This window comes from Thunnus thynnus, chromosome 24 (assembly GCF_963924715.1).
Source record: "Thunnus thynnus chromosome 24, fThuThy2.1, whole genome shotgun sequence".
Lineage (NCBI taxonomy): Eukaryota > Metazoa > Chordata > Actinopteri > Scombriformes > Scombridae > Thunnus > Thunnus thynnus.
In genome coordinates, this window is record NC_089540.1 from 20,028,703 (window position 1) to 20,052,238 (window position 23,536).

The 23,536-nt window shown below is 42.2% G+C and overlaps 1 protein-coding gene across 3 annotated transcripts in view; it reads right to left on the minus strand.

Annotated features, from left to right (window-relative positions):
- The window catches only part of LOC137177466 (BCL-6 corepressor-like), a 48,087-nt gene that overhangs the window by 12,334 nt on the left and 12,217 nt on the right, over positions 1–23,536 (minus strand). For 2 of the 3 annotated variants that reach the window (XM_067583804.1, XM_067583803.1), the window contains 5 exons: positions 18,986–19,325; positions 13,365–13,799; positions 11,990–12,226; positions 7,508–7,890; positions 4,292–4,441 (listed from right to left, as the gene is read on the minus strand). In XM_067583804.1, the coding sequence (XP_067439905.1) occupies positions 4,292–4,441; positions 7,508–7,890; positions 11,990–12,226; positions 13,365–13,799; positions 18,986–19,325 (1,545 nt within the window). The remainder of the gene's footprint in view (positions 1–4,291; positions 4,442–7,507; positions 7,891–11,989; positions 12,227–13,364; positions 13,800–18,985; positions 19,326–23,536) is intronic. The other variant, XM_067583805.1, reaches the window with a different exon arrangement.

Here is a 23,536-nt window from a genome sequence, read left to right on the forward strand (position 1 = left end):
AAACCTCATTTTATCACGAGTAGAAACCTCATTTTACCACGAGGAGAAACCTCATTTTATCACGAGGAGAAACCTCATTTTACCATGAGGAGAAACCTAATTTTATCACGAGGAGAAACCTAATTTTATCACGAGGAGAAACCTCATTTTATCACGAGGAGAAGCCTCATTTTATCACGAGGAGAAGCCTCATTTTATCACGAGGAGAAACCTCATTTTATCACGAGGAGAAACCTCATTTTATCACGAGGAGAAACCTCATTTTATCACGAGTAGAAACCTCATTTTATCACGAGGAGAAACCGCATTTTATCACGAGGAGAAACCTCATTTTATCACTAGGAGAAGCCTCATTTTATCACGAGGAGAAACCTCATTTTATCACGAGGAGAAGCCTCATTTTATCACGAGGAGAAACCTCATTTTATCACGAGTAGAAACCTCATTTTATCACGAGGAGAAACCTCATTTTATCACGAGTAGAAACCTCATTTTATCAGGAGGAGAAACCTCATTTTATCACGAGTAGAAACCTCATTTTATCACGAGGAGAAACCTCATTTTATCACGAGGAGAAACCTCATTTTATCACGAGTAGAGACCTCATTTTACCAGAGGAGATACCTCATTTTATCACGAGTAGAAACCTCATTTTATCACGAATAGAAACCTCATTTTATCACGAGGAGAAACCTCATTTTATCACGAGTAGAGACCTCATTTTACCAGAGGAGATACCTCATTTTATCACGAGTAGAAACCTCATTTTATCACGAGGAGAAACCTCATTTTATCACGAGTAGAAACCTCATTTTATCACGAGGAGAAACCTCATTTTATCACGAGGAGAAACCTCATTTTATCACGAGTAGAAACCTCATTTTATCACGAATAGAAACCTCATTTTATCACGAGGAGAAACCTCATTTTATCACGAGTAGAGACCTCATTTTACCAGAGGAGATACCTCATTTTATCACGAGGAGAAACCTCATTTTATCACGAGGAGAAACCTCATTTTACCATGAGGAGAAACCTCATTTTATCACGAGGAGAAACCTCATTTTATCACGAATAGAAACCTCATTTTATCACGAGGAGAAACCTCATTTTATCACGAGTAGAAACCTCATTTTATCACGAATAGAAACCTCATTTTATCACGAGTAGAAACCTCATTTTATCACGAGGAGAAACCTCATTTTATCATGAGTAGAAACCTCATTTTATCACGAGGAGAAACCTCATTTCATCACGAGGAGAAACCTCATTTTACCACGAGTAGAAACCTCATTTTATCACGAGTAGAAACCTCATTTTATCACGAGGAGAAACCTCATTTTATCACGAGGAGAAACCTCATTTTACCACGAGGAGAAACCTCATTTTATCACGAGGAGAAACCTCATTTTATCACGAGGAGAAACCTCATTTTATCACGAGGAGAAACCTCATTTTACCACGAGGAGAAACCTCATTTTATCACGAGGAGAAACCTCATTTTATCACGAGGAGAAGCCTCATTTTATCACGAGGAGAAACCTCATTTTACCACGAGGAGAAACCTCATTTTACCACGAGGAGAAACCTCATTTTATCACGAGGAGAAACCTCATTTTATCACGAGTAGAAACCTCATTTTATCACGAGGAGAAACCTCATTTTATCACGAGGAGAGACCTCATTTTATCACGAGGAGAAACCTCATTTTATCACGAGGGGAAACCTCATTTTATCACGAGGAGAAACCTCATTTTATCACGAGTAGAAACCTCATTTTATCACGAGTAGAAACCTGATTTTATCACGAGGAGAAACCTCATTTTATCACGAGGAGAAACCTCATTTTATCACGAGGAGAAACCTCATTTTACCACGAGGAGAAACTTCATTTTATCACGAGGAGAGACCTCATTTTATCACGAGGAGAAACCTCATTTTATCACGAGGGGAAACCTCATTTTATCACGAGGAGAAACCTCATTTTATCACGAGTAGAAACCTCATTTTATCACGAGTAGAAACCTGATTTTATCACGAGGAGAAACCTCATTTTATCACGAGGAGAAACCTCATTTTACCACGAGGAGAAACTTCATTTTATCACGAGGAGAAACCTCATTTTATCACGAGGAGAGACCTCATTTTATCACGAGTAGAAACCTCATTTTATCACGAGGAGAGACCTCATTTTATCACGAGGAGAAACCTCATTTTACCACGAGGAGAAACCTCATTTTATCACGAGGAGAAACCGCATTTTACCAGAGGAAGAAACCTCATTTTATCACGAGGAGAAACCTCATTTTATCACGAGTAGAAACCTCATTTTATCACGAGGAGAGACCTCATTTTATCACGAGGAGAAACCTCATTTTACCACGAGGAGAAACCTCATTTTATCACGAGGAGAAACCTCATTTTATCACGAGTAGAAACCTCATTTTATCACAAGGAGAAACCTCATTTTACCAGAGGAAGAAACCTCATTTTATCACGAGGAGAAACCTCATTTCATTTTATCGTTCTTCTTAATGTTCAAGACTTTTTATCACTGTTTTAATAGAGTTTAATACCTTTTTCACAGTCATATCAGTCGACTAATGTGTTGATTAAATTCAAGACTTTTTAATACCATCCAAGGCAAATTTCTTGAAGGAATTTAATGTTTTAAGGACAAAAACCAGCGAGAGTGAGACGTGAACGAGTGGTGAGATGAGGTCTAATTCAATTTAAGAGGAGAAAGAAAGAAAGAGGGATGTAAACGGAGGAGAAGCGAGTCTCTTTCTATTCTTTTTCATCTGGAAGCGAGGGATTAAAGTTCAAGGAAGACGAGAGGATGGAGAGTGTGTGTGAATTAATGATCTCGGCTCAGAAAAAGAGCGAGCGAGGCAGAACAATGAAGCAGAGAGGAGGAGGAGGAGGAGGAGGAGGAGGAGGAGGAGGAGGAGGAGGAGGAGGAGGAGGAACAACGAAGACGCTGGGCTTCATTTCCATGTAAATTTCTGATGTTCAAAGTGTTAAACTGCAACAAGACGTGACTTCAGCTCAAGTTAATAAAGCTCAGATTTTTAAAAAAAACAACAAAAAAAAAACAAAATATGTTTTTGTCTCTTTATGTTATTTTTTTGTTGTTTATTTTCCTTTTTAAATAAAAACAACATACAAACTAATAAATGGCCTCCAGTGGACGGGATTCTGATTTACGGATTATAATGAAAATATTTTAAATATTTCCATTTTATTAATTATATAATAATAATTCTTATTCTTATTATTCATATTTATTATTATTAGTGTTGTTTTTGTATTTTAAATCTATATATTATATGTATTTTATAATTTGTTGGACAGAATTAAAGGATAAATTCATGAAATATTTCATTTAAATTTTTTATTTTTCAATGTGATTTTTTTGTTAAATAATAATAATAATAATAATAATGTATTCATGCACTTTATATCACAGATGCAGCAATCAATCAATATGATATATGACAGTATCTTATAAATATTTAACTTTTGCAGAATTTTAATTTGTAGTATTTTCTAGAGTATTTTTACTTTACTTTTACAGAAATACGACTCCCTGTTCTAGACGTCTTAGTAACACTTTATTTAACAAGTTCTGACTTACATGCAGTATATTCATCATTAAACTGAAGGTTCAAATCTACAAACTAAATGTTCCTGTTTGAACTTTTTATCAGCTGCTCCTTCAGAAACCTCCGTTAACTCCTCACGTTTCATTCTGAGCGTCGCGCCAACGGACGACCGACCAGGAGCCGCTACAGACGAAGTAGCGATGCGCCGCCTCCAACTGGGCCGCCGCTGCCCTGCACGCTTCAGCATCATGTGTTTGAGATTTGCATGAAATGATGCGTTTATTCTAATTACAACGAGAGAAATCAGGAGTTTTATGTTATGTTGAAAGTAATTCCTGCAGCACTTTCACATCCATCGCTGTAATCATTCCTCCTGTTCATACTGGATGTTAAAAGATCCTTCAAATGTGCTTTCAATGGAAGTGATGGAGGCCAAAATCCACAGTGTGTTTCCCTGTTGAGCTGCAGGTGGAAGTATAGTAACAAAAAGAGGAACTTTGGCACTAAAAAGACTGTAACGTTGAAAGATATCTACTTGATTTGACTCATTTGGACGCTGAAGCTTCATGCTAGCTTCATTTTTGTCCTCCATCACTTCATTGTAAGGTCTTTGGTCTCCTGACTGAATCCGTCCTTTAACACAAACATCTGCTCTCAGCGTCAGTGTATAAACTTGTTTTCGTTACCTCGTATCCCAGGCGGGCGGCGCGCTGCAGCAGCGTCTCTCCGGCGTTTTTGTTCACGATGAGGCGGCGAACCTCCGGAGGGACGGGCCGGGCGGCGTGTGTGTGCTGCGGAGAGGGAGGCCGGCGGCCGGGCGAGCGAGATGGAGAGACCTGTGTGTGTGTGTGTGTGTGTTTGTGGAGAAAAAGGAGGATTGTTTTTATTATCCACATGGGCAATTAAACAAAAACAGGCTGACTCTATTCTTCTTCTCTGCATCAATCATTGTCAGATGTTTCCTCTTAAACACACAAACACTCAGCTCTACTTTTCCAGGCTCGGTCGAAAATAGCGGTGTCACCACCTCTGCTCCCACGACTCTGTCTGTGTGTGTGAAAGCCTGAGGCTGATGACAGAAAGCTCAGGAGGAGGAGGAGGAGAGGATGGAGGGAGGAAGGAGAAACAAATGAAGACTATGTTGTTTCCTGCAGCTCGTTACTTTGACTCTGACGTACAAAGAAAGAAAAGTTTCTGTCAGATTTTGGTGACGGCGGAGCACCACAGGGCTCCGACGTAGATCCTCTTCTATTGTCTGTTCTGATATAAAACACATCAGCTGTTCTGTAGGAAGCTGATGAAAACAATTAAAGCTGATCTGTTCTGTACTTCAGTACAATATCAAGGTATTTGTACTTTACTTGAGTATTTCCACTCACTGCTGTTCACTTTTTATACAAAATTAGAGAACTTTATAAATTAAAAGGCTGTTAATGAATCTGTGTTCATATTAGAATAATATATATATATATTATGGTAAATATAAACACTCTAAATTGGGCCATATTGCATAATTATTGATATTTTTAAGTACATTTTACTACCAGAACTTCTGTGTTTGAATACAGGACTTTTAATTGTGGAGTATTTTTTCATTTCTACTTTTAATTAATTAATTAAAAGATCTCAGTACTTCTTCCACCATGTTTCCACCAAACTTCATTCAGAAATGACCTTTCAAACTGGCTGCTCCGGCTGCAACCATCAGTCCATCGACAGGAAATTAATCGGCAACTATTTTGATGCCAGAATGATCGTTTTAGTCATTTTTCAAAGCAAAAAAATGTCAAATATTCAGTCGTTACAGCTTCTCAAACGTCTCAAACATGACAGCAAACTGAATATCTACTGATCTGGTATCTAGTTACTATTTTATACAAAATAATTAATCAATTAAACAAGAAAATAATCAGCAGATTAATCAATAATTAAAATAATCTTTAGTTGCAGCCCCAGACTGTTAAAATACATTCAGAACTCCCTTTACATTTCATGTCATTTTAACAGCTAAAGTTATATTTGTCATTATTGGTTATTTCATGTTAATCCTCTTCTGGTTCATCAAAACTACGTTTTATCTGCATATTTTTATTCTTAAATTTAATTTATTTACATCTGAATTTAATTTGATTCAAATTAAAAAAATATTTTTATTTCCTGTTTTTTCTTCATTGAAATTTAAATGAGTTTGATTTGTTTGTATTTTCTGTCTTTAAACGGAGAAAAAGCAGAATAATCAGCGGCAGGTAGAGACGCATGAAAATCTGCATTGCTGAGCTGCTGACGCCACGGCAACCGTCTCCGGCGCTTAGCAGCCAGACAGCGTGTGCGTGATAATGTGTGTGTGTGTGTGTGTGTGTCAGAGTGAGTGAGTGTGTGTGTGTGTGTGTGTGTGTGTGTGTCAGAGTGTGTGTGTGCGTGCATGAGTCTGTCAAACGAAGCCGCTCGCCGCCACGCATCGGCAAACAGGATGCGAGCTTTGCCCTGGAGGTGTGTGTGTGTGTTTTGGTGTGTGTGTGTGTGTGTGTGTGTGTGTGTGTGTGTGTGTGTGTGTTTTGGTGTGTGTATGTGTGTGTGTGTGTGTGTGTGTGTGTGTTTTCTAGCGCAGCAGACTCAAACAAGGAGGAGGAGGGTCGAGCAAAAGTGAGAGACAGTGTGTGTGTGTGTGTTTTGGTGTGTGTGTGTGTGTGTGTGTGTGCGCCTGGAGGAAATCTCCGGTGCAGCAGCTGTCAAAACGACACAAGCCGTCGCCACACACACACACACACACACACACACACACACACACACACACACACACACACACAGTAAACACACGCACACACGTCCCTGCTGAGTTTTCCCAGCGAGCTCCAATCAGGACGATAATTGCAACGATTAACAGAGAGGACGAAGGGAAAAGCTCAAGAAAAGAGACAGAAGCTGCATCATGTGTACGATATTTAAACTACAAATAGTTTTATGTTCAATATCTTGTGATTCTTTATGTTTTTTTTGTGTTTATTTTGTGTCTGTAAACCATAAATAGATCGTCAGAGCAGACGGTCACACTGAGCCTGATTGCATCCTGCTACACGACACAAGAAACAACGTTAGCTTCCCGCTAAAGTTTCCTTCTTATCTGATTTATAAACATCAACACACGTCTTGTCCTGCGGCGGTTAGCAGTTACAAATAAATTAAAAATAAAATGACATGTTTTTACAGTTAGAGGGCTGTTTAGCTCTTATTGTCTCCACCACAATAAGAGCTAAACGTTTACGCACAAACCAGACTTTGTTTGTCATTTAAACGTTTTTTAAAGTATTCTCCAGCTGCAATTTGATATTTAAATGTGTTTTAATATTTTTTTAATGTTTGCTGTGAAACACCTCCCTGAGCTCTCAGCTGCCTCCTCACATCTTCCTCCAGCACGTAGAGAAAACAAGCGCTCCCGAGACAAGATTCCTCTGGAGACGCTGTGTTCATCTGAGTGTGCCTCCACATCAGAGGAGGGAAAACAAGCGCTCCCTGACCAGCTCTTTCCCCCCCCACATGTGATCTGTAGGGTGTGTTTCATTCGAGCACCAAAGCTCCAAACTGCACACTTTTACCTGATGTGTACCCTCCCTCCCGTGGTGTGAGCATTGGAGCTTGTGGGCGTTTAAATCATGCTGAGTCACATCATTTGCATATGTTTACAAGAAAACAAGCGCTCCCAAACTGCTCTTATCACCACATGCGGGTGCGTTTGATTCTGATTCGGTGTTTTGACCGCCGTCTATAAGCAGAAATATCAAAAATCAAACAAAGAAAAGGGGAAAGTGCTGCTAAAAATACGAGTAGTTTTGTGTGAACTGACCCTTTAATGACGTGAAACTTTCTTTTGATCAATAAAACAAGCGCTCCTCGTTCTCACTCACCTTTCCACTCCTCTCCTCTTCCTCCTCCTCCTCCTCCTCCTCCTCGTCCATCTCTCCTCCATCTCTCGCCGTCTCGCCGCCCATGTGCTTCGTCTTGCAGGGACGTTTGCCCTTGGGCTTGTCGAGGTCGTCGTCGCGGCAACGGAAGGGATGGGGGTCAGGGAGGAGAGGAGGTGAGGACAGTGAGGAGGAGGAGGAGGAGGGAGGAAGAGGAAGAGGAGGGAAGGAAGGAGGGAGGAAGGTGGACACTCTGCGGCTCTCCTTCAGCTTCTGATGTTTGTCCTGGAGGCGGGAGGAAGGGAGCGGGGGTTGCCGGGGGGCGGGGCTGCACGGTTGCCGGGGGAGGTGGCCGTGAGTGGAGGAGGGCGGGGCCACGTGGAAAACTGAAAGAAAAGAGAGGAAGAAAGACGATGAAGGTGATGCAGCCCCTCAGTTCAGCCTCTGTCTCTTTAAGCCCCGCCTCCTGATGAGCCCGCTCTGTTCTGATTGGTCAGCTTTCAGGAAGCTACGTAAACAAAACACCTTCTCTACTCCAAATGTCAACTTCTCAAATCCATCTGAACATGTTGGAGCTGAACAACACATGGAAACACCTTAGCAACCACCTTAGCAACCACCTTAGCAACCGAGGCTACAGAGCAGACGGCTCTTTATGAGCATGTGCAACGAGCCGACGTCATCTCGTCAGAAAGATAGAAAAAAACATCAGAAACGAGGCGTTCAGAGCGTTTTAAAGCCCTGAGTTTTGACTTGCAGGCAGCGTTTCTACCTCAAGTTTTATTACTTTGACCATGTTTAACATCAGACATCAGAACAGGAAGTAAATATAAGAGGAAAGCACTAGAAGCTGAATCTGTTCTGTGTTTGACATCACAACATTATGTTCTGTTTAAGACTTTGTAAAACTCTGAATGAATGATTTGAAACTTTTCATCTTCCTCCTCTTTTTTTTTTTTCTCTCCTCACGAGTGTGTCTTGGTGCGTGACTTTCATCCTCACCAACAAACGAGCTGCTGTCTGTCCTTCAGCGAGGAACGAGTTCGATTATAAGAGACAGAAAAGAGGAACAAAGAAACAGAGTTCGTCACTCCAGTGGAGCAGCGAGCGAGCGAGCGAGCGAGCGAGCGAGCGAGGCAGCAGATAGTGGGGGAGGGGAGAGAGAGAAAAGAGAGTTTTCTGTTTTCCATTGCAGACGCCTGCAGGAAACACACACACACACACACACACACACACATTCAGAAACACACACACACACACACATTCAGAAACACACACACACACACACACACCCCTACAGAAACACACACACACACACACACACACACACACACACACACACACCTACAGAAACACACACAAATGAAACCGGAGAAATGTGTAAACGCACACACACACACACACACACACACACACACACACAGCCAGAGGTTGTTTCAGAGAGCCGGCGGGGAGTCACGCCGCTTCCATCTGCTGAATTATTTATTAGCACACACACACACACACACACACACACACGCTGGTCATGTGAGGTGTGTGCGTTCCTCTGGCTGTGTCTTCTCGTTTCACCTCTAATCACCGAACTGCAGCATTTATTGTTGTTTTTTTGTTTGTTTGTTTGTTTGTTTCAAGCGTGACATCATCAACCCCGCCCCCCCCCCCCCCCCCTGCCCGCCCCCCCCGCAGGTCTAACGATGCGTTTCATTTCAACGGCATTTATCGTGATCCTACGGAGGCCCCCAAGGGTCATGTGGTAGAAAAAAACACACCAGATATATTGACGTGTTTTAACGCAGCTGATTTACATGTTGTTGTTGTTGTTTATTTGTTGTAAATGTTGAGCAGCAATAATTATAAAAAATAAGATCATTTTTAATCGTTATTATTTTATGGCTATTAAAGGAATTATCAAACAAAATAAACTGACATTTAAAATGTGTCTTTTAATTCTTATACAAACACAAATCATTGATTACTTGTTTTGTTTTGTCAACAAAGATCTTCAGTTTACTGTCATAAAGACTAAAGACACCAGAAAATATTCACATTTAAGAAGCTGAATCAAACATCAGCGTTGTGGTCGAGACTAAACAAGACGTTTTACCATTTTAAAGATCAAACAACTGATCGATTAATTGAGAAAGTAATCGACACATTAATAGATAATGGATATATGTATATTCGATCAGCTTCAGCCTCGTCGTTACATTTCTAGAGGAGAAATAAAATAGTTTGGGAGTCAGAAGTGAAATTTAAAGCTTCGCAGCTGCTCGTGTGACGTCACGTTGCGACTTAATTGGATTTATTTAGTTTGAGTTGAAGTGAATTTGACTGAAGAGACGTCCTGACGGGAACATGTGGAGAAACAGAAGAAGAAGAAACAGAAGAAGAAGAAACAGAAGAAGAAGAAGAAGAAGAAGAGCCGCTAACACGTTCCCTATGCATTACTCTGTGTGTGTGTGTGTGTGTGTGTGTGTGTGTGTGTGTGTGTGTGTGACAGCTTCATCTGGGAGATGTTAGCCGGCTATTAGCACGCCACGGGGCCGCAACGGGTTCATACACACACATATACACACACACACACACACACACACACACACACACACACAGCGTCTGTGTTATTCCACTCGTGTGCTCCGACATTCACAGAGAGAAGACAGATGAGAGGAGGAGGAGGAGGAGGAGGAGGAGGAGGAAACGAAGAGGAGGAGATGATGACAGCGGAGACATTTCAGCAGCTTTTCTTGCTTCTCCGCAGCGCTGCCTTCAAAATGAAAGCTTTCCTGAGGCCTGTTTCACTAACGTGACGCGCGAGCGGAGACGTGTCTGTACACCGTGATGAAACATCTGGACGGTCGTAACGCCGCCGACTGTTTCCAGTCATCGTTTCCTGTCTTTATTAGCAGTTTTATTTTAATAAAACACAAGAACAATGTATTTTTTTCAGTCAAACTCTTGAGCACATAAACCCACCCAGCTTAAAATTAAACTATTATTAACTACACCTGAAAATCTCATTACTATATATCACATAATGTAAGTCAACGTCTTTGTTATCGTTCCCTTAAACCAGCTGGGTTTTTTTTTTAACAATTGCAACATTTTACAGTTTGAAAAATAAACTGGTCACTTCTACCAGACCAGTATCACGCTGACTCGCGTCATACACCCGCCGGTCACCCCTAAATTCCACCGGGCGCGTGTGCGTTCCGTTCCGGCTCCGACGCGGCTGCCGGAGCTGATTCCATCGGGCGCCGCGCCGCGTTTCAGAAGCGTCTCTCCGCTCCGCTGCGCTACAGATAGACGATTTTTTACGGAGGCCGCGTCAAGCAGCACAGAGTAGATCGAGCTGGGCAGGAAGTCAGACACAGAAACAGCATTGAGCATCCGGTCGTTTTTCAAAATAAAACACCCCGCGCAGACTCCAGGTCGCATATCAACAATAAACACAATTAAAACAGACGAATAAAGATTTAACTACGCAGCCTAATTAACCACAGAAGAAGCACAAAGATCAAGGAAAATGACCAAATCAACGAAAGCTGAGCAAGTTAACAAAATTGGGCAGTTTAGTTGCCCTGCTACTGCAGTAATTACGGTAGCCTTGAGGCACTTTACTCGCTTTGACTAGGCTGCCGTAATTACTGTAGTAGGAGTGCAACTTACTTTAAACAGCGGAAGGCTTCCCCGCAGTGAAGACGCTCCGCCTCTGACACGTTCCCGGTGGAATAGGGCGCCACGCAGAGGACGGAGCAAAACCGCGTCGGAGCCGGAACGCGGCGCACACGCACCCGGTGGAATCCCGGGTTTCCTTTTTTAGTTCCTTAGTGTCAACTAGCAACAACACACACAAATTCACTTTTAAAGCAAACAACAAAATAAATATGTACATATTTAAATATCTCAAGATTTTACATTATTTATACAATAACAGTTTATTTCAAATGGTTTGAACTTTTATTATCTTTTGTATTTATGTGATGTTTCTATTTTTATATGATGTGTTCGTGTGCTTTGTTCTGTTGTTTTCGCTGTATAACCAATAAAATACTTGATTGATGGAAAGCAGCGGCAGCATCACATTTTACAGATATTTGTGGCTCACAAATTGAAAATACATTTCTGAGTCGGACGGAGACTCCGACTCTGTTACACTCTGGGACTGATGTGAAAACGTATCAGTGGATTCACTGTGAGGGCGACGCTCATTTATTAAGACCTTAAGTTTGAAAATCCATCAGTTGATGCAGCCTGGGAGAGAAGAAGAACGTGTCTGCTTCCTCCTGATCACGGCGTTTAAACCTCTCGTGCAGCAGCTGCCAAACATCAACGAGCATTAACGTCTCTTTCTGTAAACATCCTGTCATGTCTGAATGAAGCTTTAAGGAATATTCATGCAAAAGTCAACTCTGTAGCAGAAACGCTAAGTTTTCACGTCTGAGAACAACATTTATGAATAAAGTTTGAATCATTTGTTAGTTTTACCTCTCGGGACGTCCCTCCTCACAAACGTGGGGTCACACCAGCTCCCGTTAACCTCTGACCTCCCCCTGATGGGCGTGACGTCCTGCTGGCTCATTCTGAACTTCCTGTCGACCTCCGCCGACCTCGGGCCGCCGGGCAGCCATTGGCTGAGCTCCCCGGGGAGGCGGGGCTTGTTGAGCCGGAGGCCGTTCAGCTCGATGCAAACCTTCAGCTTCTTCACGTCGTCCAGTGTCGAGTCTGTGATGTTTAACAACCAGGAAAGAAGAAACAACAATCAGAGATTAGAAGAAGAAAAAATAGAGAAAAACGTTACAGCAAATTAATATGAGGAGAAATATTATCCAACAACTGATTAAGATGAATAAAAATGCCCATCAATGATGAGGAATACGATATAAAAGGTCATCAAGCACTACAGATTCTGTATATACAGTCGTGTGTCGTCGTCATAGTGATAAAATCTCTGTATAATGAGAATATAAGAGGACCCAGTATGGAACCCTGTGGTACACCAGATGAAATATCTGATATCTACTTATTAACACTGATAAATACTGAAAAACTAAAACTAAACACCTATGAGGAACATAAAAGAAGAGTCAATGAACGATGAAAGAAAAATGCAAAAACAAAGAAAAGTTAGAAAAAAGCATAAAAGGCCGATAACTTGTAAGGAAATAAAGACCAAAGACTAAACATCAAGTTATGTTGGAAATATGTCAGAATTACAGCTAGATTCAACTTTGTCTGTGTTTTAAAACATGTTACTGTCTGTTTTCTGATGTTTTACATACAAAATGATTAATCAAGTAATAATAGTATAGTAATAACTAAAAAAACTGGAAAATTGAATCATGAAAAATAGACTTTGAAAACAAATAAAAACAGACAAAGTAGCAGGTATCTTGGACACTTCTGAAATTGGTGTCAGTATACAGTTGGTACAAAATTGGACTGCGAGGTTACATTACAGTCTGAATCCCAACGTTTACCATCACGTAAACAGTTTGAGAACCTGGAACAAGTAGGAACTTTTGACATTCTGGTTTGAAAAACGACTGAAACGATTCATCATTGCAGATTAATTTTCTGTTCTGATTCACTGATTGTTGCAGCTCTACTTATCACTTTCCAACATTTCATCAAACCAGTGTTTTATGTTTGTCTCCATCTTGATGAATTTAGGGTAGATGGTGAAAACACAAGAGACAACGATGGAAATAAATCGTTCTATCCATAACAAAGTCTGATAAGTTGTGTTTTATGATGAATTAGAAAGTTATCAATTAATTAAAACCAGTAACTTCTTTCTTAAACGTACCAAACGACACCGAGAGAACAGAAACCAAACAAAGACGAGTTTCTGAAGTCTTACCGTTGGTAAATTTGGTTTTCTTGTTGGAATTTCCCGTCCGGTCGTCCTCCTCCCTCCCTCTCTTCAGCCGGCTGCTGATGATGCTGCTCTGGTGGAACGGCTCCAGGCTGAAGATCCGCCTCCGGTTTATCGCCACCATGCTAGGAGTCGAACCACCGAGTCCCGGCGCGGAGGTCGGCGCGGAGGTTGGCGTGGAGGCGTTTCCCTGAAACAGACCTCTGGCTGCCGGCAGAAACCTTTGTTGTTGTTGTTGTTCCGGCTGTGAGACAAAACTTCTCTCCTCGTTCTTCTTCTCTTCGTGTTCTTCATCTTTCTTCTTCTTCTCCTCCTCCTGCGTCGAGCCGTCGTCCTTCTCTCGGAGGACTGGGAGGTGTTCGGACTGGCGACACAGCGGCAGGACGGGGAAGCGACTGTGAGGGCAGGATGGATGTAAACCTGCAGGAAAAAGACAAATATAATGACATTTGTTTCATTGAGGGCGTTTTGAGTTGCTTTGGTTTCACTTGTAGTAAATTTGTTTTGCTCTGAAGTGTTGGTTAGTCCGACCATCCATCCAAGGACAGGAAACATGTTGTGTTTGGAAGTCGCTACCATCATTTATAAGAGCGTCTTCAGGAAACACCTCTTCAGCTTGTTCGTAAGATGGATTTTTGGGAAACAAGGCCGCGATCGTATAAAATTTACGGTAAATTTTTCTGCTCCAGTATAAATTCTATCTGACCTCTCTTCTAGCACCATCACCGGGCCAAACTTCCATCTTTAAATCAAGAAATATCATCCGATTGTCTTTTATCAGCACATTCAGGTTCCAGAGGTACAAAGAAAAAACTGATGGATTCGACCCCGAGACACTAATATGACACATTCAGGACAAATTATATATTTAAGCCCATGGAAGATCATCCTAAATTTACCCATCAGCAGTCCAGTTGCATTCTGGGTAATCTAGACGCCAAGTCTTGACAAACCTCTCCGGTGAGGTTATGCTGCATCGTGATGATACTGCATATCAGCCATTATTGATAAATTTATGTAAACATAAACATTTTTGATAAAACTGTATTAACATGCAGCGACCGGAGAGTGAAGTGCAATGCTAAATCTGCGGAGGACTTCATATTCAGATTAATACGGTATTTTGGGAAAAGAGTTGTTTATTAAGGATCTTTATGCAACAAATTTTCTTCTTGAAATAATTAGATAATTATCATGACATCATAATTATTGCAAAAAAAAACCCTGTTTTCACAAGATGACAAGATAATTCATTCTTGGTTCTTGATATCACGATGGCCACTCTTGTTTTTCCCACAAGTGTTAGTGTTTAATAAACGCAGAATCACCAGAAATAATTTATTTTGTTAACTTTTACTCCAAAAAACCCCAGAAGTTGTGTAAAGACACAAACCTGCTACCTGACTGTGTTTGTGTTTGTTTGACCTTTGACCTCCAACACTCACAGGTTAGGTGAAGCCATCTCATTACAGGAAATCAATTCTTAAACACTGACTCAGATTTCACTGTGTGTGTGTGTGTGTGTGTGTGTGTGTGTGTGTGTGTGTGAATTAGCTTCACACAGCTTTCAACTCTCTCTCTAGATGCTTAAAAGCAGCCGAGCAGATCAAAGACAGTCGCCTCTCTCTCATCTTTCTGTTCTTTTATGTCTCTCGCTCACTTTTTCCATCTTTTTCTGTTTTTTTTTTATCCTTTCTCTCCTCTGTCATCCCTTCTTCTTCCTTATCTTCCTTATCTTCCCATCTCATCTTCACTGACTCTCTCTCTCTCTCTCTCTCTCTCTCTCTCTCTCTCCTGATCATCCGACTCACCATGCGTCCCGTGGCTCCCGGCCACATTATGCGCCATGGCAACGGGCCACGAGAGCCGATCGTCATGGCAACGTTGTTGTCTGGGCGCGTGCACTGAACACTGCTGCTACAAGAAACAAAAACAACCCTGAGAGCTACGGCTGGCCAGACAGATGCTGCGTGCTCCTGACCGACTTAACGTCGCCGTGAACCTTTATCCTTTATATCAAATAAAAGCAAAACAAATCTGGAAAAATATGCACCAAATCAGGATTTTGCACCTTCTAAATTTGATAGTTAACCACTTACATTGTATTGACATGGCCACTGATGTACACTGATGTGGTTTTGAGTGCACTGACTCACAGCTGCAGCTAACAGGAGAAGCTGAATGTGTCGGCATTAAAGCCAGAATCTCCCCGCTCGCTCTCACGCCATGACGTTTCAAATGTATTTATCAACCGAAAGTTTTGTCATTAATAAACTTCTTCAAGTCATTGAAGCATTTTCTGAACTTTGTTAATTTTGGTGGTAACGGACCGACAGCCTTCATCTTAAGCTGAACGCGAAATGCAGGAAATTAGGACTCGGCATCTTTGCCTGCCCTTTGAGTCAGCTGCAGGGTCGTTTCGCCCTTACCCAGTACATCTCCCAGTGGGGGGGGGGGGGGGGGGGATTGGGGCCAATTGGGGCCATCTCCCATCACCTCCTGCAGCTGCCCCTATTGGGGTTGTTGAGCCCCAACAACTGTCCCTTCTCCGTTGCGACAACCAACACCTTGACTTCTCAGTCTCTTCTGCCAGTTCTTTGATGGTCTTCTGTAGACTCTCTTCAGTCGTACCATCTGTAAGGAGAAGTTGGATTGCTGATTTGCCCCAAAAGCCGCTGCATCCAACCTCTGCTGGGTGGATGGTTGCGGTCCAGCCAGCCTCAATGCACTCTGCTGGCAGTTCAGAGTACTTCAGCTGCATGAACTCATATGCTGATGGTATCCCTTCCTCCAAAGCGATAGTAAGTTCAATAATTAGGACCTTCTTGGCAGCTGTGGACCACATCACGTCATCTGGTCTGAGAGTTGTTTGTGTGATCTCAGGTGGGAAAACTAGCTGCTTGACCAGGTCAACACACGTTTCCCGTTCATTTCCAGGAGTAAGAACACATGTCGTCTTTCCTGCTGCTGGCTCCTGTCGGTTCTCTCTGGACTCGACAAAGGGAATGAATGTTTGCTGGTGACCTGAGAAGCTGTTTGCCTCCACCCTGCACTTCTCCAATAGCTCTGCCAGCTTTCTCAGCACCTGGTTGTGCCGCCACCTGAAGCGCCCCAGTGCCAGAACAACCTTGCACCCTGACAGGATGTGCTGAAGGCCTGTGTTGCTGTTGTCCTCACTCCAAAACCACTGGGAGAGGTTTCAGGGACATGGACGGGTGTCATATATTGTCCTTGTCAAGAAGTTGAGCCATGTTTGTGGATTTCGCCTTGATGTCTGCCCAGCTGATGCCTCTGCTTGTGGTGCCCTGGGACACTGCCTTGATGAGGTAGCGCTCCTGCTCCACCTGTGTGACCTCCTCCACGACCATGGTCTTCCTCTGCTCCCCTGTGGCTTTGGACCAGACCTGCACAGGTTCTCCCCAGTCCAATCCTGCCAGACTGTCTTGCACGCTTCCCAGGACCTCTTTGTGCTGCAACCTACTGATGGTTTGGTCCACCTCTGCCTGTGCCTCCACCTGTTCCCTGAGTGGACATCCATCTTTGTGCTCCTCATCAGTTGGTCCCTGGACTTCCTTAGCTCGAGGATGAGACGGGTTTTCTCCTGCCTGTATCCAAGGCCTCTTGCCAAAGAGTCCTGAGTGAGAGAGGCAGCAGGGGAGGCCCAGCTACTCCCTGATGTAAGTGTTGGAGATGCCGTCCATCCTGCTGGCTACCGATGATGGAATTTTGCTCACTTTCAGAGGTCACATGACGTGCTGGTAAATTGTGAACTGGTAGCACCACACCTTAAATTTCCCTGAGAGCTGGCTGCTGTCAATCCTTGCCAGACCATCTGCCAGCTGCTTCTGTGCCAGCCTCCCCATCTGTCTGTCAGACAGCTCCGATGTGTACCGCCTCCCAAGGCTTTGGATAGGTTGCTCCGCCAGCTGTGGAATTTCCTTTCCTCTCACTCCTTTCCTAATCGAAAAGGCTCCGTGACTTTGAAGGCTTAATCTTCATCCACGCTCATGTCACAGGCTCATCAAGGCGCTTGCGAGGAGCCTTGCTGTGCACGGGGCTGTCTGTAGGATGCTTGTGACGTCGCAGAGGAGCGAATCTGTCTCTGGATGGTAATTTCAGGGCCTCTGAATACTTGTCTGGCTCCAATGAGGATTATCTCGAAGACGGCCACAAAGAGTACGGGAACTGAATTCCAGCTGTTGCCGTCCCGTTGTAAAGCCTTCTAGGGAGAAGCACATGTGGACGTTGCTGAAATAACTTGGCTATGATGTCGGTGACGCTGGTTGGTATGTGAAAAAATTCCAATGCGAAATCGATCAGCTCGTGTGGCACCGAGCCAAGTAGAACCACACCACATGTAGATCACCCCTCTATCTTTACTCCCAGATCATGGAGGAGTATTCAGTGCATCCCGGGAAGCCTGGGAGTCCAACCTTTAGGCAACTCGTGTCCATGTAACCATCATCACCGTCATTTCTAGCCAGAGCAGAAGATCTTTCCTTCCACGTTCAATAAGGCAATACTTCTGAACTGGCTGACGGTGGTGCGAATTAGCCTCCGATTGCAATCCTGTTCCCAAAAGTGTATCATCTCATAGCTTTTTTTTTCATTAATGAGAATCAGAATCATCTTTTTACTGGCCAAATATGTTTACACATACAAGGAATTTGACTCCATTTTAGTGGCTCTCGATGTACCAACACAGAATAACAACTCAACAATCTTCAGTAATATACACAAGGAATGAATATATGCAGGTGAAACCATTTCTGCGAACTGTAAACAGGATGTAAATAGTGTAAAGAAGTGAAGGACGTTACTTTATAAACATATAAGTAGATGGTTATGCACAGTATATACAGCCTGTTCAGTTATACAGTAGTGAGTGGAATGTATTGCACATTTGTATTTTAGAGTAAAATAGATAAATATGATTTATAGGTGTAATGTGTATTATTGTATAGGGTATCTGGTGGTCTGTAGCGCCTCCCAGAAAAACTTGATTTTTAAATTTGCGATTGAAATTGATTCCTAAAGGTTTTAATTATTAACTCACAGTTTTGTCATCAATAAACCTCTTTACTTTTAGCCCTGATTTAAAAACAGTGCAAAATGCAAGAAATCAGGATTTTTGCATTTACAACTTTCTCTGCAGGTGTGACAAGAAAATCTAGTTTGTCTCTGATGTGGAAGAGAAAGTGTGAAACAACCGCTGTCAGTGTGTGAATGTGAACACTTGGCTTCCTGGAGAAAATGAGGGCAGCGGTGTGCTCGGCTTAAAGCGAGCGAGGTGCACCGAGAGTTCAAATCTGTGTGTGTGTGTGTGTGTGTGTGTTTGACGTGCACACTCACACACACACACACACACACACACACACACATAAAAAAGGAAAAAGAGACAAAGACAGAGAGCGACTTCAAGCGAGTTAGATCAACCGAAAAAAAAAATGTGTGTGTGTTTTTATGTCTTTTGTGGGGCTGAGTGTGTGTGTGTGTGTGTGTGTGTGTGTGTGTGTGTGTGTGTGTGTGTGTGTGTGTGTGTGTGTGTGTGAGCGTGTGTGTGTGTGTGCACGTCATCCTGCAGAACTCTCCGGAAATCCTCTTACCTCTCGGTGCCTCGGCGGCGGCTGCAGGGGGAGTTCTTCCTCCTCCTCCTCGCCTCCCCTCGCTCTGCTGGCAGCGCTCCCACCCTCCTCCTCCTCCTCCTCCTCCCTCTTTCTTCTTCCCCTCCTCCTCCTCCCCCTCCTCCTCCCCCTCCTCCTCTTCTTCCCTCCCTCCGTCTCCCTGCTGGCCGTCTGCCAGCTCCTTCTCCCCTGCTGCTGCCATCGCCGCTGCTGTCATCCCTTCTTCTTCTTCTCCTCCTTCTTCTTCTTCTTCTTCTTCTTCTTCCTCTCCTCCTCCCTCTTTCTCCTTCAGCTCCAGCTCAGAGAAACGCAGCATTGCACGCTGGGAAAATATGAAAAAGGATAAATAAAACAACATCAGAGAGAAAAAGCTCTTTTTTTTTCTACTGGGCAAGTCATGTGCTGAGCCTGAAACACAGGACTAGAAGTGTTTGTTTTTTAAGTGCAACAAAACGGAAAATGATCCAGACTGCGAGTGGTTGTTTGGACGCTGATTCTGTTCTGCGTCTACGTACAACTTGTATGATGTTTTTCTAAGCACAACATTCATTTGTGACCAGAGTGAGACCACCTCCTCCACAGGGTCTCTGTGAGCTTGTTTTGTTCCGCGTTCAGATCTGCACAAAAGAATCAGACCAAGGATGAAAACCAACCAGAACTATGGGATTAGTGAATAAAAATAATTTGAAACCAAAAAATGTACCACAAGTGGTGCGACTTCAATTATGTCCCCCCACCAACTGGCACTCCCAACAGACGGACAGTGTCTTCTTAACGTTTCTAAGGTTATTATTAGCTTTTATAAATAAACATATCGATACGCTAGCCATCGAGTAGCTAAAGCTAACATTATTTAGCCAGTGTTGCTGAAGGAGTAACTTCGATCTGGTTAATGTTGGCTAGAGTTAAAAAAAGAGCAGCCATCCTGAGTCCCGTGTCGTCATGCTGTCATGGTGAAGCGAAAGACGTATTCATCATCTCACAGTTTTGTCTAAATAAACTTCTGTATTTCCAGCCCTAATTTTAAACTAAGATCAAACTGTACCAAATAAGGAATAAAATTTTGAGCTTTTATTGAAATTTGTTAAAAAAAACTCATAGTTTTTTCATTAAAGAACAAATATTCTGCATATTTCCAGCTCTATATTTATATTCTGGGGCTTTACTGGAATATCTTCACATGATTTCCAGTTAAAAACTCCTTATTTATCTTCTACTGGTCCTTTATGCAGCCCCTCAGTTCAGCCTCTGTCTGAAACAGGCCGTTTTAGCTCCTGTCTCTTTAAGGCCCCGCCCTCCTGATGAGCCCACTCTGTTCTGATTGGTCAGCTTTCAGGAAGCTTCCTCCGGCTCCGGAGGCTACGTAAACAAACTATAGTAGCAGGATTTCACTTCTTTTTCTCCTTCTTTATCTATCTGTACATGTTGGAGCTGAATCACATCTGAAATATGAGAGTGGACGACACATGGAAACACCTTAGCAACCACCTTGGCAACCACCTTAGGAACAACCTTAGCAACCGAGATTACAAAACGGACAGCTGTTTGTGAGCAATGTGTGAACAATCTGATGAAATCATGATGAGGAGGAAGTTGAGGTAACTCTCCAAATGAAGCATTCAGAGCACGTTTGACTTGCAGGCAGCATTTCTACCTCAAGTTTTGGAACTTTGACCATGTTTAACATCCGACACCAGAACAGGATATAAATGATTAAAAAAAAACACTAAAAGCTGAATATGTCCCCTTTAATGCTCTTCCAATGCGTCCAGCCTTAATTTCCAGCCAAGATTTTGCAGTCCATTTGGAGAAAGAAAGAGTCGTTGGGGTTAAAATAATTGAAGTTGCATCACTTGTTGTATTTCCAAACCATTAACCTGTCCCTCCTGACATAAGCGACCAATGGGGACGCAGCCCTGAAACATCTGTAAACATGAAAAATTCAGCAAAAAAACGTAGGAAACGTAACAATATGACTTCTTTTATTGTAAGTTTTGCCTCTTGAGTTCATTTTTTGGTTTCAGCTATTCAACTATTCATATTATCTACTATTATTTCTTGTTTGATTCTTGGGAGATTTTGTTCAATTATTATAGAACAAATATCCCATAAAACATAACTGATTTACCATCATTTACCATCATCAGAAGACTTAGTTGTCTGAGAGATGGCAGCTTCCTTTGGTAGATTTGTGGGGGATTGTCCCTTTAAAGAGAATCAGTGTTTGGTTTGGTTGCTTTCCTGCTCTGACTCCAGACCTTCAGTGATACTCAGATAATAAAAGCAGCTGTCAGCCAGAGGTGAGTTCTTGGCTATATTCTCTGGCAGCCGGAGCCTCGGGACACTTCAGGATTTCACTGCCTCGAACCACAAACACACCATAAAATATAAACTTTCAAAACTCACTCTGTGACCTCAGACTCTGCTGCTTTGAAGGAGGGAAAAAAACAAACTCCCTTCTGGCATTTCAACAGACAAACTGAAGAAAATACTAAAAAAAAAAAAAAAAAAAAAAAAAAAACAGTGAACAGGTGCTGCTGAGATACATTCCAGAAAACAGAAAGTTTTGAGATTTTTTTTCCTTTTAAATACAAAATCTTAAATTGTTTATCCTCCTGGAGAGCAGGACCAGGATCAGACAACTTAATGTAAATACGACAATGAAAGATTTGGCCTGAAGGGGGGGGCGCTATAAAAAGTGCCAAAAGTTCCTTTTGAGCTTTTAACTTTAATTTCTGTCAGTGTTCTCAGTTTAAACTCCATTTGATGCTGAAACGTCCTCCCTCGTTTATATTTTCAGGGCTAAACCCTCAACCGGCGCTTCCACTGCTTTCAGCATTCTCACTTCAACTAATACTAACATTACAAAGCTGGAACCTGCTTTTCAACTCTTGTTTGAGCACTTTCACTTCAACTACTTTCAGTACTTAAATGTGATCTTGTGCTTCAATTTGTTTCAACTAACACTTCAACTTCTTTCGTCTTTCTTAATACTTTCATTGAATACTCCTCAACTGACACTTCAAAATGCTTTCAGCACTTCCACTTAAACTTACCCTTTAACTTCTTTCAGTTTGTGCACTCCGAGGAGGTTTTCAACTCAATTTGGTGCTTAAATTTCATCTGCCACTTCAACTACATTTAGTGCTTATTCTTTCAGCACTCATTTCAACTGCCACTTCAACTTTCTTCAGTGTTTCGACTTCAGCCGAAACATCAGCTTCATCAAGTGCTTCTGCTTTATCTCTTGCTGCCATACAGATACTTTTTCCAAAGCTTTCAAGATTCAAATTTTAAGACATTGAAGCGGTGACAAATATTACCACTTCAATTTTTCAGTGGAAGCAAACATATGGAAAATGTGTGTTTTTTCTCATGCAAACTGAAAATTTAATGACAATCTGACCAGCTCATCTCACTCAGGACAGAAAATTACAGTCTCAAAGTTTCAAGTAAATTTGAGGATTTGAAGGCACTAAAACAAAAAAATAAAGACAAATTTATGATTGACCTTCATCTGCTGGAAGATCAAAATATTTAACTCAGGGCCAGAAAACAATAATCAATATTTTTAGATGTAAAATTGAAAACTGCTTTAAAAAGAGGAATAATTTTGGGGGGAATTTGTTGGCATGTTTTGATGCTTTAACATCATTTTTGGGAGGTTTACACAGCAGCAACAACCCTGGATCCTCCATGATGGAAGACACACAGGAATCATCACTTTCTCTCTGATCTTTAAAACATTTCATGATTTACTCTGTCTGCTTCACATGAAAACATTTCTGATATGTGCCACACTGAGATACTCCAACCACGAGTGCCATGCTAAGACGTGTATCTTGTAACCGCTGGTATCCACAGGTAACCATTGGTAACCGCTTCCCGTTAGCTCCCTGACAGGCCTGTATTTCTAGCTCACGTCATTCTGCCCTGACCACAAACCCATTTTAAAAATTAATGGCCCGTGAAACGATCTACAAATCCATCCGACGCTGCCGCCCGGAGCCGGCAGCACCCGAGGGCGTAGGAGCGAAATGTGAGTTAATTTGAGTGGTAACCTCCTCCCCCTCCTCCTCCCTCCTCCTCCTCCTCCTCCTCTTTCTGCAGCCACGACTGACCGAGCAAACAGCCTTCCAGAGGGAATAAACAGCCTGACGGCTCAACTTTCTGCCCAGAGAAAGACCACTGAGGCGGGGACTCATAAAACAATTTAATATTTTTTTAATTTAGACTGAGATAAAGAAGTTAAATATCTGGAGGAAAAGGTAAAAAGTTATGTATGAAACGTCCAAATCTCACCTGTACAACACATTGTTTTGTTTTGGTTCCATTAAAATACATTAAAGGGACCAAAGACATGAGGCTTGAAAGATTTTTGTGTCTTCTTGGTAAAAGTTTTGGTGAATGACTCAGAGGCAGTTTGATTATTTATTTATTCTTACTTCAATACAAACCAGTTTCCATCAGGAAAACAAAACAAGGCTAATCTTGACTCCAAGGACAAGGAGGAAGAGGAGGATTTCATTAAAA